At 44.3% G+C, this 17,455-nt stretch overlaps 1 protein-coding gene across 6 annotated transcripts in view; it reads left to right on the top strand.

Moving 5' to 3' along the window:
* The window catches only part of AMBRA1 (autophagy and beclin 1 regulator 1), a 182,808-nt gene that overhangs the window by 23,011 nt on the left and 142,342 nt on the right, over window positions 1-17,455 (top strand). For 3 of the 6 annotated variants that reach the window (XM_019551607.1, XM_019551605.1, XM_019551606.1), the window contains 2 exons: window positions 120-186; window positions 871-2,315. In XM_019551607.1, coding sequence (XP_019407152.1) covers window positions 120-186; window positions 871-2,315 — 1,512 coding nt within the window. The remainder of the gene's footprint in view (window positions 1-119; window positions 187-870; window positions 2,316-17,455) is intronic. The other 3 variants (XM_019551610.1, XM_019551609.1, XM_019551608.1) reach the window with 2 other exon arrangements.

Here is a 17,455-nt window from a genome sequence, read left to right as displayed (position 1 = left end):
TATAAGTTCTATATCCTCCATGATAAACCATGTGTAAAAACTGTTCCATTTAGGGTCTGGCTTTCTTTCAGTCTGAAATGCCACCGGATAACTGAGTTCCCAGTTCTCTTTTGTTGCAGGCTGGTGCGGTTTGATCCTTTGGGACACTATTTGCTCACAGCAATTGTTAACCCTTCCAACCAACAGGTGAGAATATTATTAATGTCTGCACTAATTACAAGCTGCTTTAAATACATGCAAACTCTAGTAGTCCCTAGGTGCCCTGATACTTTAATTAACCTTGGAAGCCTGTGTTTTGACTTTTCTCATCTAAATCAGTCACAGGGATACTCTTTTGGTTATGCTTGTTTCCTACAGATATATTATGTTAACACCCAAGCCACAGTAACTAAAGGTATAGCTAGTTGCTTTCACAGTGATCCCCAGTGCTGGTTGAGGGGTTCCCTATAGCTGCCGCTGTTTGGTTATCACTGCCTCATCAGCTCTAGGGCAAAGGCTTTCACGGCATTGCTCTGTCATTGTGCTGAAGATTTTTGCTGGATTTTTGCTGTCTTTGACAGGGTTATGCACCTACCAGCTGCAGCCCCATAGGCACTTCACCCTGGCAGGTGCTGACTTCCCTGTTGATTTGGCTGGTGTACTGTGGAACTGTAAGATTGGCATGGTGTCTGTCTGGATATGTACAAGATCTTCTGTTGTATTAAGAGCTACATGGCTTCATGTAACTCAGGGCCAAGGCTTTCCCTTTTTTCTTTGACAAGGTTTATTGTTTCCTTTATCTGTTTTGAGCATTAGCTGAATTCTGAAGGTTTGCTTTAGATGTGCAGTTCTGTTGTCAGGTGACCTGAGCTTTGGCGGTTTCTTTTGCAGAGTGATGAAGAAGTGGAGATCCCTGTAGACAGCACAGAGATGCCACATTACCGTCAGCGTTCTATTCTCCAGTCTCAGCCCGTTAGGCGCACCCCCCTTCTCCACAACTTTCTGCATATGCTGTCCTCACGCTCTTCTGGCATACAGGTTGGTGAGCAAAACACCGTGCAAGATTCTGCTACCCCATCCCCGCCCCCACCGCCACCTCCAGCAAACGAGAGCACCAGGGCCTCAGCCTACACCAGGCTCCGTGAGCGTGTCAGTTACCCCACAGCAGAGTGCTGCCAGCATCTGGGAATGTTGTGCCTTTGCAGCCGATGCTCTAGTGCAAGACTTCCTTCTTCTCTCTTCCCACACCAGGAAAATGCACCCTCCACGTCCTCTGGGGTCACTGGCACTTCTTTTTCCTCTGTGCAGACAGAGCCCTATCAACCTCCGGAGCAGGCATCTGTGGCACAGGAGGACCAGGGGATACTTAACAGGCCATCTGCTTTCAGCACTGTTCAGAGCAACACTGCTGGGAACACTCTCCGCAACCTTAGCCTGGGTCCTACTCGTAGGTCCCTCAGTGGGCCCTTGTCAGGGCACCCGTCCAGGTACCAACAGTCTACAAGAGAGATGGCTTCTGGCTTAGGAGGGTCTGATTGGACTAGAACAGTGCTGAACATGGGTTCCCGCTCAGAGTTGGAAGCCATGCCTCCACCTAGAACCAGTGCCTCTTCAGTGAGCTTGCTATCTGTGCTGAGACAGCAGGAGGGAGGTTCTCAGTCATCTGTGTATACATCTGCTACAGAAGGGAGGGGCTTCCTGGCACCAGGAGCTGAAGCAGATGGCAGTGGCAGTGCTAGCCCAAGCAATCCATCCAGCATTCGCAATGAGCTTCAGTGTGACTTGAGACGTTTTTTCTTGGAATATGACCGGCTTCAAGAGCTAGATCAAGGGATTGGTGGGGAGCCTAGCCAGTCACAACAGGCTCAGGAAATGCTGAACAACAACATTGAGCCTGATAGACCAGGTCCCTCTCACCAGCAGACTCCACATAGCAGTGAAAACAATTCCAATTTATCACGGGGTCACCTGAACCGCTGTCGGGCCTGTCACAATCTGCTGACCTTTAACAATGACACACTACGCTGGGAACGAAGCACACCTAGCTACACATCGGGGCAGGTCCAAAGCACATTTGAGGGCGTGCCACCAAGCAGCAGCCAGGTGCAGCCTGCAGAGAGAACCGAGGGCCGAGCTTCTACTTCTAGCAGGTTGCAGCTGGGAAGCTCTTCCAACCCATCAGAGGAAAGGACCGTGGGAGTGGTGTTTAACCAGGAGACGGGGCACTGGGAAAGAGTTTACAGCCAGTCGGCTTCAAGCAGACCCGGGAATGTATCACAGGAGGCCTTAAACCAGGAAATGCCTGAGGAAAGTTCAGAGGAGGATTCACTGAGGAGGTAAGATGTACACTTTGCATTCCTCCTCAGTTCTGTTCTTTAACCCTTACTTTCTAGTCTAAATGGTGCCTAGGGCTTTTCTGATGTGCTTATGTGCTATTTATGCTTGTTTGAACAAATCGGGGAAGTGCACCAGAGGTAGGTTTTAAAAGTGTGCCTTTGGTGGGGTTTGGGAGATGAGACCATACCTATTAAAAGGGAAAGGTAAATGGTCCAGAATGTTGTGAGGTGATGCTGAATTTTGTTTCTTTGGAGCAAATTGAACCCCTGGAAATTTTTCTGATTGATGCAGTTTGGAATGACTGGACATGGATTGTGTTGCATGGTCCAATGTGCTGCCTGTGCAATATGTCTTGCAGCGAGTGCTGCACATGCAGCACCTACCCTGAGGTCTGTTGCACAGAAATCTTGACCGCTAGTAGGAAAGAAACCTTCGTTAGAAGTAACGTCTTGTTGAGTCTGGATTGGTGCTTCACCTGCTGGGATGGGAGGTCAAGAGAAACAGATCCTGGAACTATAGCAGGGTTAAGAAGGATGGAGTTCATATTTCATCTTGGAGGGAGGGCCTGTATTTCAGGTTTGGTTTTGAATGCTTTAGCTTAGGCAGACGATAGTTTCACCATAAGCAGTATTAAGTAGGTAAGGTCTGAAAGTAGTTTCCAGCCATTTGAGCCCTTGAAAACCCTGTTTTGCGGAACCTGTTCAGAGTTCAGTGCAAGAATGTATCTGCACTTTGAATGGGGAAAATATTAGTCATTCCCAAATTTTGGTATTTAGCACTGAGATTTCTAGAGATGACTCCAGACTTCATGTGGAACAGAGCAGCTGAGCAATCTGCCATTTTTGAGACTCAGGCTTTACTTCACCTTCAGTTAAGTTCATGGTCTATTTTGCCTCCTTCTTCTTTCAGTGTTTGTACTAGATGTTTCAGAGGAAGTGTCCAGTCCTTTGTTGCCTGATGTGGGATGCTTGATCTCTTAGAACAGAGGTTTCCAACCACCAGGCTGCAGCAGGTTGGCTGCAGGGTCATGGCACAAGCCCCCCACTCAGAGCCCTGTCTGTCTGCCTGGCTGAACGGCTTCTGGGGTTAAAGCTGAGTGGTGGGGGAGCCCCAGGGTGGGGAGGCAGCCAGCTCTGTATGCCGTGTCTCATTCCTGCCAGGCTGTGGTAAAAAAATAAATAAATAAATGGTGGGAACCACTGTCTTAGAAGGTAAAATCTCCTTTTCCTGCACATGTCACCATTTGAACTGTGTTGCTCATAAGGGCATCTGAGGAAAAGAAGTGTCTTTTCTTGTTGTCCTTCTTTGTACTTAATAATCAGCTTACATTTAGAAGCAGGAGCTGCAGTTGCCTTGATTGTTATCTTAGCTGCATCGCAAATAGGTGGTTGCTGGTGGTCATGCAGTTTTTTCAGCTACCTCTAAATCCCTGCCCCAGTTTTTAACAGTCTCTGTTTAGTGAATCCTGCAAGCTAATTTACATGATGACTGCTACTTGCTTGTACTTAAATGAACCTAGCATTGATTTTAATCAAATATCGTTCCAATTATTATGGGAGAAAGAAAAGGGGAGGGAAAAATTGACAATTTTATAACTTTAAATTGTTTGCTCATGTTTTGTTCATCTCTTTTCTTAGCTAAGTAATTTCACATGCTTAGGTAATGGATGAAATAAAAAAGCAAACAGATTTTTAGAACAGTGACAGTCAGATGTTAATAGGTTCCAGGGTATAATCTTAAGAGGGCTGGGGGGCATGGAGCCTCATGTGAATCTTAATGGTGGACTAGAGTATTTATTGTGGGAAGCAGTTCTGTTCTGGCTCCCAGGGGAATAGGTAGTCATGACCTAATAAGACTTTTTTATTGCCGATTTCCTATGATTCATTCTCTGGGCTGTTATAGCTGTCACAGGTGGTTATGGTACTGCTGCCTGTTCTGAAGCTACAGCACCTGTGCAGAGTCAGTCATTCACCTGTGCAAACAGATGCTTCTTGCCAAGGTTAAATGAATTTGGAACAAGTGGTCTAATGCCTTGGGATCACTTTGGAATTCATTCCATGGGGATTTCCATGGCGAAAAGCCCTGGCAGAGCTGCTTTTGGAAAGCAGTGCTAAGAAGCCATGCCAAGTACCCCGCTCTCTTGGACACCTTGTCTCCTCCTTCTGTGATGAGGCTCTTTTGCCTTCAGGGCCATTCTTGGATTCATTCACATCCCTTCCAATAGGAAAAAAAGTAGTGTAGTTGGGTGAGAATGCTAGGTATACTGAGCAGCCTTTAAAAATTGGCTTAAAACTTTATGCATTTAGGTTGGAACAAACCCATTTGGCTGTTCTCGGTTACGTGTCTGGGAAGCTCTATAAAATCTCTTTGCTAGGACCATGGAACCCCACTGCCCTCCACCCATTCACCTTCCCCAAACTCGCTCCTTTTCAGAGCAGTAAGAAACCAGCTGATACCCATTAATTAATTAGCCTTTGGTAGGATGGATATTGTGCATGCCTGATCTTAGCTACCAAAACTGGGCAATCCAAGAATGCAAGCCCTGGGGTCAGAATCCTAGTCACTGGCTCATTAGTTTACACAGCTTTGAGTGTGCCAGGTGTGCCAGAGATGGCAACTGGTTTCTGTGCTAAAGCTCTTACAATCTAAGCTACATGATACAGTTAACGATGGGGACAAACCCAAGAAAAAAGGACATGGAAATGACAGGATGAGGACTGCAACTGTGTGAGAACATGTTGTTTGCTATGCACACATTTGTATTCTTAAGTGAGCATAACTTGTTTTACAGCTAGGGACCATAGTGTGTCATGGCTCAGATAGGGATGGATGCCCTTCTACCCTATGTTAATCCCTAGCTCTTCAGCCTTGTTAGCTGCTCTGTTTCTCCAGCAGGTGTCAGCATTGGGCAGTAGTGTTCCATATTGAGCATCTGTCTGGAAACTCAGGACAAAACTAGCATTTGAAGGCAGCATGTTTCATTCACCATCTGTGGGTGGAATTTGTTCCTTGACCTGGCTTGTCTGCTTGAGAAGCAGCTTGCATAGGAAGTCATTGCTGGAGAGGGTCAATGAAGCTAATGAATAGCTAATGAAGATTGTTCCTCTCTGGGTTCTTTTACTGCAACTATGACAGGTGGGTAGGGGAAGAATTCTGTTCTTTCTGATGTTGCTGGTATAATTACCCTGGGCTAATAATGAAGGCAGTAATAAGCATATAATGAAGCTTTTCCTGACTGACAATGCTGGCACTATTTATTAACAGGAACATATTGTAGTATGGCACAGAATATTTCCCTCACCTCAGCTTAGTCTGACAGCAAGGCAGAAGAGGCAAGCATTGGGAACATTCTGCTTTGGGCTCAGATTTGCACTCTTGGCAGCTGAATGATGACATCAGTGGCATGAAAAATATTTGAGAAGGGATAGAATTGTGGAGAATGTACAGTTGGCCTTAGAGAATAGCAGGCTACATCTGGGCTTTTGTATATGCAGTGTTCTCCAGCTTGGATATATTTCAAAAATGGGTTCTCTGCCAAACATTTCACCACCTGGTGAAAGAATCTGTTTGCCTACCTTGCTTGGGAAGTTTACAGGACTCTTAGAAATCCTTTAAGTGCCAATGTATATACATATAAAGAATCAGAGCATTGAGTAATGATGGAAGTTGTAGGTAAGATCTACATGACGAGGAAATGATTGAACAGCAGATGACTTCAGGAGTATATTGTGCTATAATTTCTGGATAACCTTCAAGATAGGCTGACTAAGATACGTCTGTTATCTCAGTGATGGAAAAGGTCTGTTAAGTTCTATTTTAAACCATCCCAACTGTATGACAGCAGGATTATAACATAGGAGCTGCAATAGCGAATGAGAAGTTGTTCATCTTCTCCTTCAGTCAGTCAGGAAGGGGCTTGTTCCAAATGTTTCAAAAGAGGGTCAGTGAAATCATTGTAGTATACCACAAGGAACATTTTTCTTAAACCTTATCAGTTAATCATGTTTTTTATGCTTGAAGCAAGAAAGTTTATATCCCTTGTCTAATATAACTGAACTCGAGGCAGATTTCTGGAGTGTGTTGGAGAAAACTTTGCTACAGATAGTAGAAAGGCCAGCTAGGAAGAAAGCTCTTCTTGACTTGCTGCTCACAAACACAAGAGGAATTGTTTGAGAATGTGAAGCTGGAAGGTAACTTAGGTGACAGTGACATGGACTTCAAAAAAGCAAGCTTTAATAAACTCAAGGAACTGGTGGGCAGGATTCCCTGGGAGGCAAGTCTGAACGGGGAAAGGAGTGCAGGAGCTCTGGCTTTACTTTAAGGAGGCCCTTTTTAAGGACGCAAGAACAAGCTATCCAAGTGCCATAGAAGAATGGGAAGCGCACTTCTAGACACCAGTCTCTTTGAGGAGTTCAGATTCAAAAAGGAATCCTATAAAAATGGAAACTTGGTCACAGTACTAGGGAAGAGTATAAGAGTATCACACAGGCATGCAGGAAGAAAATTAGGAAGATCAAGCCGCAATTTGAGATAGTTGGCAAGGGACATAAAGGATGTAAAAAAGGGGTTCTACAAGTATGTCAGAAGTAATAGGAAGACCAAAGAAACCATAAATCCCTTATGGAAAACTGAAGGCCATCTACTTATGTAGAAAAGGCTGAAGTATATAATTCCTTTTTTACTTCAATTTTCACAAATAGGGACAGCTTCCATGTAATGAGTGGAAGCAAAGATAGGGAAGGAGGCAAAGAGCATAGAGTAGTAGAACAGATTAAGGATTACTTAGAGAAGCTAGGTGCATTCCAGTCATCAGGGCTGAAAGGGTTGCACCTTAGAGTACTGAAGGAATTAGCTGAGGTAATTTTAGAGCCATTAAGCTAGCCTCTTTGAGAGCTCATGGAGGTCAGGTGAGATCAGGGATGCTTGGAAAAGGGGAAATATAGCTAGCATTCATCTGTAAGTAAAGGAGGATCTGGGGGATTACAGATCAGTCAGCCTGACTTTGATACCTAGAAAGATCATGGAGCAGGTTCTCAAGGGCTCTTATTATGAAGCTCCTAGATTGGAACTGGGTAATCAGGAAGAGCTTGATTCACCAGGAGCAAGTCATGCCTGACCAACCTGATTTCCTTCTATGGCAAGGAGACGGGCTCTGTGGATGAGAGGAGAGCAGTAGAAGTGATCTACCTTGACTTTAGCATGACTTTTGACAGTTTCCCACAACATTCTCAGTATGTTAAGTAAGGAAATGCAGACTAGGTGAAAATACTGTAACATGGATATATACCTGGCTGGATCATACTCAACAGGAGATCTTCAGTGGCTCGGTGTAGTTGGGAGGAGATATCAAGTGGGGTTCCCCAAAGGTCTGTCCTGGGCCCAGCATTGTTCAACATCTTCAGCAGTGATTCGGATGATGGGATTGACTACATGCTTAGCAAATTTGCAAATGACACCAAGTTGAATGGCATTGCAAACACTCTGGCAGGCATAGCTAAGAATGACTTGGATAGATTGGAAAAATGGTGTGCAGTCAGTCAGGTGAGATTCAGTAAGGACAAGCACAGAGTCCTGTACTTGGGACGGAATAATTGCACTCACCAATACAAATTGGGAAATGTATGGTTAGGGTTCACTACTGTAGAGGAGAACCTAGGGGGCTAGAGTGAACCATAAGCTGAATATGAAGCTACAGTGTGCTCTTGTGCAAAAAAAAAAAAAAGCCAACAGCATACTGGGTTGTATTAATAGGAGTGTCATGTGCAAATCAAGGGAAGTGATTCTCTTGCTGTATTCATCACTGGTGAGGCCTCGCCTGGAGTACTGCATCCAGTTTTGGGCCCTGCACTTCAAGGAGGGTGTGGACAAATTGGGAAGTCCAGCCCAGTGACACATCATTAGGAACCTGGGAGATGAGATTTATGAGGAAAGTCTGAAAGAACTAGGGTTATTCAGTCAGAAGATTAGAAATCTGAGGAGGGATTTGGTAAGTCTTGAAGTACCTGAGGGGTGGTTGGAGAGAGAATGGAGATAGAGATGGGCTTTTCTCTGTGGCTGTAGGGCAGGGTTTCTCAATCGGTGGGATGCCATGGTGGGACTTCCGGTTTCACTTTTGCATTGTTTGATTGGCCTACAGGGGGCTGGACTAGACCCTTCCAGCTCACTTTAATCCTATAATCTTCCATTTTATAAAATTCTCCTCTGATTTCTGATAAGCCTTTGGCCCCTCTGGTATGTCTTCTCTGGTCTCTTCAGAGTTTTGTCCCTTCTAGTTTTGTCTTAATTGTGTGAGTTCTTCTGTGAACACAGTGCTGGTTTGACAGCCTCTGACCAAAGTTCTCTAGAACATACAGCAGGGCAAGTTTCAGCCATATGATGTCTACTGTCAGCATGCCTCAACCCTGACCTCAGTGAAGTCATCCATAGGAATAAAAAACAATGCCCCTTAGTCTCCATAGCTCGTTCAGGCCTTGGTCATTCCCAATTCTACCAGCAAAAGTGGCTAACAGGATAGCGTTTTACTGGTTTTGCTAGGAACTTTGGACTAGCAACTTATCACTGAAAGTTGTGCTCACTTCTGTTGTACAACTGTCTCCTGAGGCATCCCATCCTCTTTAAAATATCTTGCCTGTCCAACAGGAACTGTTAAGGTATTACTGTTAAGAAACTCTTGTCTGTCATTCAACCCAAGCTACTTTGATCCCTTTCTTTCCTTCTGGGAAATAAATCCTTTGTCAAACCTTTGTCTTGTTTTTTTTAACCTTGTGCTGGAATTGGGGAGCATAAGGTTATTCTCCCACTCAGTTCTTTGGTTTTGCAAATTAGAAGATTATAGAAGGAAATTAGAGATGCCAGAAGGCAATACTGATTACTGAATATATGCAAAACCCCAGCAGTCTGACTGCTGTGTGCTGTGATGGCTTGTACTACTGACGGAGGAGCCAATTTTAATCTCCTTCCAGCTGCTTCTGTACCTATAACCCTAGAGTTATGTTCGAGAGAAGTCAACAAAAGTTAAAATTTCTAAGGCTCTTGTTTTAAATGGTTGTTGTGATTCCTTTTGGGGAGCTCAGCTGGCTAGAGTGGTGCTAACGTTTTGACATGAGAAGTACTTTCATCTTTTGGATCCAGTAGACAGAGAGGGAATTGCAAATGAATACAGGTTTTATAGACACCTTGTGCAGTGGGATTTAGGAGGAGTTCTTTGTCTTTTGGCTGGTGCGTGTTTTGAGGATTTAGGCATTGTGGTCTGTCACATAGTGAGAGTTTGAGAGCCAGCTACTCTTCCAGAGCTGAAGTCCATTTATGCCCAGATTAGGCAGTACAAGTATGAACTTGAAGGAAGTTAAAGGCATTACTTGTCTACAGTCTGCAGATGTGTTTCTTCCTTTCCCCTTTTTTATAGGGCAGATACAAGTACTTTTCCTCTTGTGAATTAACCTAGCTAAGTTTTTGGCTGGAGAAAACACTGAAGTAATGTTAGATGCGATAGGCTAGTAGCTTCCCTGAGCATATTCCATTTCTTTCCTGCCACAAGGGGGGAGTGTTTGCTTCTGTTCGGTACCCAAAATGTCTTTGAATAGATGTATGAAAGAAAACAATGTGGTTTGAGACTACTTTTTCCTGGAATCCTAAATTGCAGTTTTTATACAGAGTTACCATGGGATTGCTGCTTCTTGTAGTACTTCCAGAACATGGGTTAGGAAGGAGGTGGAAGGTTCACAGAGACTGTGGTGTTAGTGGGTGTTTCATAGTTGTCCCCTGCACTTGGGTGGGAGAGGTGATATGTGCTTTTGGGTGGTAGCAGAGGCAGCAGAGGTTTTGTGGGTACAAGAAGTGCATGTTTGTTTTTGGGGAACCTGTGCTTATACAGTCATCAGCTAGCTTTGGGAAGTCTCTATCCAGTCGTATCTAATTCATCTTCACAACTATCCTTGCTTCAGGAACCTTTTTGTATTCTCAATGGCTCCCACCCCTTCTTTTGCAGACTTCAGTAATCTGTGTAAAATGACTTTTTTTCTCACGAGGAAAGCCAGGGAGATGTTGCTAGAGGCTGACTGTTCACCTTTTAAACCAAGTTACGTTTATTCTCTGTGCTAAGTCAGTCTTGAACAATTACCTAGATTTGTAGGCACACCTGTCATTAACTTCTAGGTGCACTTAGGTCAAGAGTGGTCAGTTATTTTGGGCGGAGGGCCACTTACTGAGTTTTGGCAAGCCATCGAGGGTCACATGGCAGGCAGCCAGGGACAGATAAATATTAATTTTGTAAATTTTTTAGGGGCCCCGTGGGCCAGATAGAATGGCCTGGCAGGCTGTATCTGGCCCCCGGGCCACATTTTGCCCACCCCAACTTATATAAATAACATCCATTTGTTTTAACCTAAACTTTCTTCCTCATTACCACAAGAGGGTGCATGTTTCAAGCCCAAGCTGTAGGTAAGGTGCTGATTGTTGATTAAGCTGAGACTAGACTGTGGCTTAAACCAGAATGACAGTAGGAGCAAATCCCACTGTTGGTCAACAAGGGTGACTATTCATAAAATGGAGAAACACACTTATTCTTACTGCTTGAAGAGGAATTTAGGAGTCCTCTCATCTAATACTCCATTTTGATGCAAGCAATCTGACCACTCAGATCAGCTGGAGTTTGCAATTGACACCTCCAGTATCCATTTATAGGCTTCTGGTTGCTGGCATAACATGGAAAGCACTGAGCAAATAGGAAGCAACGTATGGTTCCTGCCCCAACCAGCTTAAAAATAGCCACTTATGCTAAGCTCATTTCTATGTGAGCCCTCTGAACCTCCTGAAATTGCACAAGTTTCAACTGAGATCAGGGCCATAACTGTGGTAGGTGCTGTATAAACACCTAGCAAGGGACAGGTCCTATCCTGAAGAGTTTGCATTCTAAATAGAGAGTATACATTGTGAGAGAGACCAAGGTTGGAAGCAAATAAGTAGTGCAGTATCCCCTTTCCCTTAAGTCCCTATCTGTGACAGAGATTTAAGTGACTTGTTCAAGGTCACAATTGAGCTCTATGGCAGAGCCAGATTTTCAGCCTTGCTTACATCTGTGATTAGCAATGTGCAGTACTATGGTTTGCTTGACCGTTTCATAGTCTGGTCTTGTCTCCAGCAATAGCCAATACACAGTGCCTTCAGAAACGGCAAAACCTATTCCCTGTACAGTGCTGGAATAGGATAATATGCTGCCTTGTGGTCTTTGGGAGGGGCACTGTAATGAAAGTTGGCACTATTGGGGGTGTTTCCCTCTCCGGATCTAAAACTTCCCTTCCAGCAACAGAAAATGAGTTGGTCTCTTCTTCCCCATCCCTTACTTGAGTCTGTTTCTGTCAGGGCCCTTTGCTTGGGCTCATCATTCTTCTGGTACATGAACATAGTCTCCTTGCTTTCGATACTGATTTCTTGAATCATCTGTCTGCTGTGTACCAGGGTAGACTCTGGAAGTCTCTGGCATGGAGGAGTTTTTTACCCCACGGAATTTAGTCCAAGTTGAATAATAATGGATGGATGCAGACAAACAGAAGGGTACAGGGAACAGCAAGACAGTTGATTATTGTAAAAGGAAGTGGTCTTAGTGCACCAGCAGCCACATCTGTAATTGAGCTTTCTGGTGGGTATCTTGGAAAAGGGTTTATGGAAGGATTTGTAGTAGCATAATGGGGTATCTTTTTGTAGATATGTATGAGGTGTGTTTCCAAACCTTGGGAACATTATAGGGGAAAAAGCACAAAAGATAATGGTTTGGAAGTTTAACAGGTAGGCAATGGAGGCAGGAACTGACATTTTGATAGTGAATAGAAGATGAGAGATGATGGGATAGGTTGTGAAGGGCCATGCAATTGAAAACAGGTAGCTAATACCTTACAAGGCTGGTGGAACTTTTCAAAAGGGGGCAACATGGAGTAGTGGACTGGGAGAATTTGTGTAGCAGCATTCTTCATGGATATAAGCGGGGACAAGATTTGATTTTACAAAGCTGGAAAGAAGGATGTTGCAGCAATCTGCCAGGAGATGAGCCTGATGAGTTTTAGCTGCACAGAGGATTAGGGGTGGCTGTATGGGAGATCTTATATTGTGAAAATTTGCAGGGTTTTGACAGACCCTGGATGTGAGGACCTGGACAGAAAAAGTTAAAGATACTCAGTTTACAGGCCTGAGTAACTGGTAGGATGGTAGTGGGAGACTAAAAGCTGTTGTAGTGCTGTTGAGATGGACAATAGCAATTGAGTCAAAGAGGAAATGTCAGACAGTTTGAGGTTTTAATCTGGGCAAAAAGAAACTGGTCAGAAATAGAGGTTGATCCTAGTCATCAGCATAGAGAAGGTAGTTGATTTTTTAAAAAAAAATATATTTACATGCAGATGGAGAGAGGACAGAGCCCTGTGGCAAGAACCGTATCAAAAGTTCATTTTTTTCCCGTTCCTATCAAACTATATGCTCACCTCTTTGTGGAATCACTTGATTTTCCCATTGCTTTCTCCTCAGCTTTTTGTCTGTCAGCTAAGTATCTTTCTTTAAGGTTTCTATTTTTAGCTTGCTTCATACCCCTCCTCTTCCCTGAGCAGCTGCATTTATCTGAGCCTAATTTTGTTTGCTGGCTAGTTTGCTGCTTCTTGATTAGCTCTTCTCCCCTGCCTGGCTTTTCTTTTGAAAGACTAGCCCCCTTCCTTTGTAGTAGGTAACCTTTTAAAATGGCTAGTCCTTGAATGCCTACAGATTGTGCTTTGACTCCTGGCAGTGCCAGCGGTTACTATACCCCATGGCTGGCGTGTGGTGCAAGTGGGGGCCTACAGATCTCTTTGCTTGAAACACTGTTTATAAATGTTTATCTTCATCAGATTTGGCTGGAAAATTCTGACTTAGCCTTTGTCTTGTAAGGCCTTTATCTTTTTTTTCTTTTCTAATTGATTTTTGTAAAGGCAAGAGTAAAATAGAATTAATAATGGAACCTTAGATCCAGCTTTAACTGTGAAGAGATTATAATTGCTCTACCTAAATACCTAAATAATCACTAGACTTTCAAGTCAGCGCCCTGTTTAGGGGAATGGGGGCTTTATTTTTGCAGAGCTGCTAGTTCCAGACTATGCTGGGTACTGAGTTGGGATGTGGAAGCTTCTATTTACATATGAGCTTTGCCATAAGTATGGTGGTAATAAATAATACACAGAATAAAATAATCCTTGCCTCTTAAGAACCTAGTGTATAAACAGACATGGTACAGGCAAGAGCCAAACACGGTATTTTGAAATGCTTGCTTGATCTGCAGTCACATACCTGACTCTCTGTTTTTTAGCTTTGCATCCACTTTCTTATTTCATTACACTTTTTTGATTTAGCACTGTAATTAATTCAAGGCCTACAGCTCTCCTCGGCCATCAGATTTTATGCTTAGAAGTAACCTTTTTCCCCAAGCCTTGTAACTGTTGAAGTCCCACGTTGCCAGAGTTCATTGAGCTCTCTAGAGTCTTTGGGATATGAGTCTTTGTTTTCCTTTGACTCCTTTGAGACACTGTATGCCACAGCTAATGATTCTGCAAAGGCGAGCAGGACTGCGAGAGAAATGCTAGCATGCTCTAGAGGCTAGTCCAGGCTCAGTCCACCCCCTGTCCATGTTTTGGCATCATTGCTGACGAAAGCCAGGCAGACCTGCTCTCTCCCCTTGTTTCATTTTTGACTCACACTTCTTTTGTGAGACTCCTTCTTACGCAAGTTGCCCTGCACCCACTGTAGTTTCCTATTTTAGGAATAATGTAATGTTGCTGTTGCCCTTTTATTTTGATTCTTCTTACGGAGGGTTGGTGGGGGAAGACTGATGCTTGCACCCTCCCTCCCATAGTGACTCACAAAGGTGACTGCTGCTGTTGCAGAACTGTTCTGAATGTGTGTGAATGAAGTGTGTACAGCCTGTCACCAAATCTGGGAGAATGCTTAGACTACTCTGCCTAGATTTGGGTCCAGAGAGGGGGCTGTAGTGTGTAAACATCACATCTTGTGATTTGGCAGGTATGCCCTCACCTGCTCAGACCAAATTAACGTGATACAGAATGATCCATGTTGCCCTCTCAGGAAGCAGACTCTATTGTGCTCCATAGAGACATGGCACTTAAAGCTGTATCTTGGTAGTGATAATATTTGAAAGTATGATCCTTTGCTCTTGGTCAAGCTCTGTGTAACACGAAATACAACTTCTCACATCATATTTGAACTTCTAACACACCGTCTTCATTCATGGAAGATGAGCAAAAGGAACCTTTCCCAAATTAAATGTAGATACATACACATGTCCATTTCTACATATGGAAAACATGCTTGAGCATTTGTGTGTCCTCATTGCTCTCATTTTTATTAAGTCAGGTCATCTTTATTTGTCTGATGCAGCTTGATGACAATGCAACTTGTTCCAGGTGGACCCTTTTTGGCCTCCAAGCTCCTTGTCCAAGATAGTGATATAGCTTCCAGCAACTCCTTACTTCTCAGCACCTCTACTTAGAGGCTATGGAGTTCTTTTTTCTTCCTTGAGGAGGTATACAAAATTATACTACAACACTAATATTTACCAAAAACGAAGCTTGTTATAAGTGGGAAGACTGAATTGAAACAAATGGCCTGCTTGATGTATCCACAGTTTCATGAAAATAGATTATTCATTCTAACTTTATTACAGAAAAGGATAAGGAAAGAGACATGGCTTACTCCTCTCAAAAGTTATTCCTTCTCTGACTCTCCTAGGCTTAATACAGACATTCAGTTTCTCTTGGCAGAGTTGCTGCTCTCCAAGGAGAAACCATCAGTGTACAGATATTCAGGATTTTTCTCCCAGCCAAAAATGGCTGCTCCAGGAGAACAATAACCCAGGAACAGCAAGGGTTAAATCACCCCCAGAAGAGAAGGTTAAATTACTTCCTGGGAGACAGTGTACAGATGTTCAGGATTTATCTCTCAGGGAAAAGATGGCTGCTGCAGGAGAAAAATAACCTGGGAACAACCAGAGTTAAATAACTCCCAGGAGAGAGGATTAAATCACTTCCTGGGAGAGAGTACAGTACAGTCACAACTTATGTGTATTTAACTTACACAAATTCAGCTTTACGTGCTCGGCTGCTGGGGCTGGCTGCCGGGTACTGGCCAAGGCATAGTGTGGTGCCATGCAGCGCCGTGTGGTATTGCCTGCACACACCGGCATGGCTGAGGGGCTCACGCTCAGCTGGCTGCCCTGGTGGGACGAGGCGGCGGAGGATGAGAGGGGCAAAAAGTGCGTGCTGTTGCACAGCTGTTGGACTGCACGCATGGGCTGTGCAGCACCAAGCCTGTCTTGTCCACGCCTGGCGGTGGCAGCTGTTTGGCACTGAAGCCTGGAGATTTCAGCTATATGCGACTTCAACTATATGCGCCGACTTCGGAACATAACCCCTGCATAAGTTGCGATTGTACTGTATGTTGTTCACTGGACTGTGGCTTGCCTCAGCTGCTTGGCATCAGCCTGTCTCTTCCTGCAGCACAGGGTGGAATTGTACAGGGGGCATGTTTGGCTCCCTGCTCAGCTGGAGCAGCTATCAGGATTGCCCTGTATAGTGCTGCCATTTGTTTCTGGGCAGATTGAGGCTAGGGACAGACATTACACATAAACTGGCTTAAGTGATCAGAAGCTGGTTTAAACCTGTAACAGAACAGACATTCAGTATACACAAACCAGTCTGAAAGTGGCCAAAACCAGTTTAAGATAAACCTGGTTGAATGCAGTATCAGACTTAACTCATTTGGGTCAAACTGGTTTATGAAATGCCTGTCCCAGACCACTTGCTGGTTTAAGTTAAACCAGACTCCCCCAGCATCCCAGCATGCTCTGTGGCCTGGATGGGGCTCTCTGCTCCACAGCAAGGTTGGCTCCTTCCCTCTGCTCCCTGGCTGCAGCTCTGGCAGAGACTTGCAAGCATAGCAGGGTCTGCTTGCTTCCCTGTTCCACCCCCACTCCCCCACTGCTTAAGCAGAGATCCCTTCCTCCTCTCTCCCACATCACTGACTGTAGCCAGCATGTGGTATGCTAGCTAATGCTGTGTAAAGCAGATAGGACAGTGTCTGCTTAGGGCTTTTGGAGCTAATCAGCATGTGAGCTGATAATGTCCCTGCGTTTCTTCCTTTGGAAAAAGCTGTTTAAGAAGAGCTTGAACTAATGAGTGAGGCTTTGTTTTCTGATGGGGTGCTAAATGCTGACAACAGAGCTGATAAATGCTCTGTTATCAAGGGGGGGGACAACCCCTCCCTAATCGCAGCTTCCTGCCAGGGGCTGGCCATGCCCCCCTTGGCCTTGTGGAAGGGTAGGGAGGGCTGCTGTAGTGCTCTCTGGCTTCTAGCCTGAGCCACTGCAGGCATGCACTGGCATTTTTTTCAGTCCAGAGAGGATGTCTGTGCAGTTACAAACTGATTTAGCCTAGCCAGATTAGACTACCCTGCAAAGATTGAATCAATTCAGGCTCAGGCTTTTTGAATGTCTGTCCCTAGCCTGAGGGAGCATACTGAGATTTGTGCACAGGGGCCCCCTGGCTGTGCAGCACTGCAAGATCTTTACTCTTTAGAGAGCTCAGCATTTAAATGCATGTTCAGGCATCTTTGGGAAAGTTTTTCTACTAGGAATACAAACATTGGAGAACCCTCCCAGATCATTTGAATATGTGCAGGCAGCCTTTAGACTGGCTTTCTCCTATATGGTGCAGATGCCAGTTTTGCCTTACTTTCCTAGCACCTTCTTAGCCCTGTCTGAGTAAAGTCCAGACATTCAAACTCTCTCTCTAGATCCAGAGCAGTTGCTCCTGCTTTCCAATTTGGCTTTCTCTTATAACGCCTCACAAATCCATAGGTTTAGGAACTTGCAGTATTTTCTGGGATGGAGACCTGTTAAACCATGATCAATAGCTGACTTGGAATTCTTGGCTGCTTAGCTTAGAAATTACATTTCATAAACCTGGTTGTTTGCTCAGCTTGGAGGAGGTACCAAAAAACCCTCCCAGTTTTGTTTGTTTGTTTGTTTGTTTGTTTTTTGCTAAGAAACAAAAGTTTTAGGCAGATTGCTAGAACTCTTGGTAGAGATTAATTTCATCATTCACTTTAAGCTGTC

The sequence above is a fragment of the Crocodylus porosus genome, unplaced genomic scaffold (genome assembly GCF_001723895.1).
Source record: "Crocodylus porosus isolate Cpor-Errol unplaced genomic scaffold, CroPor_comp1, whole genome shotgun sequence".
Lineage (NCBI taxonomy): Eukaryota > Metazoa > Chordata > Crocodylia > Crocodylidae > Crocodylus > Crocodylus porosus.
The sequence above is the reverse complement of the archived record's forward strand: the minus strand, read 5'-3'. Positions and strand labels throughout refer to the sequence as shown.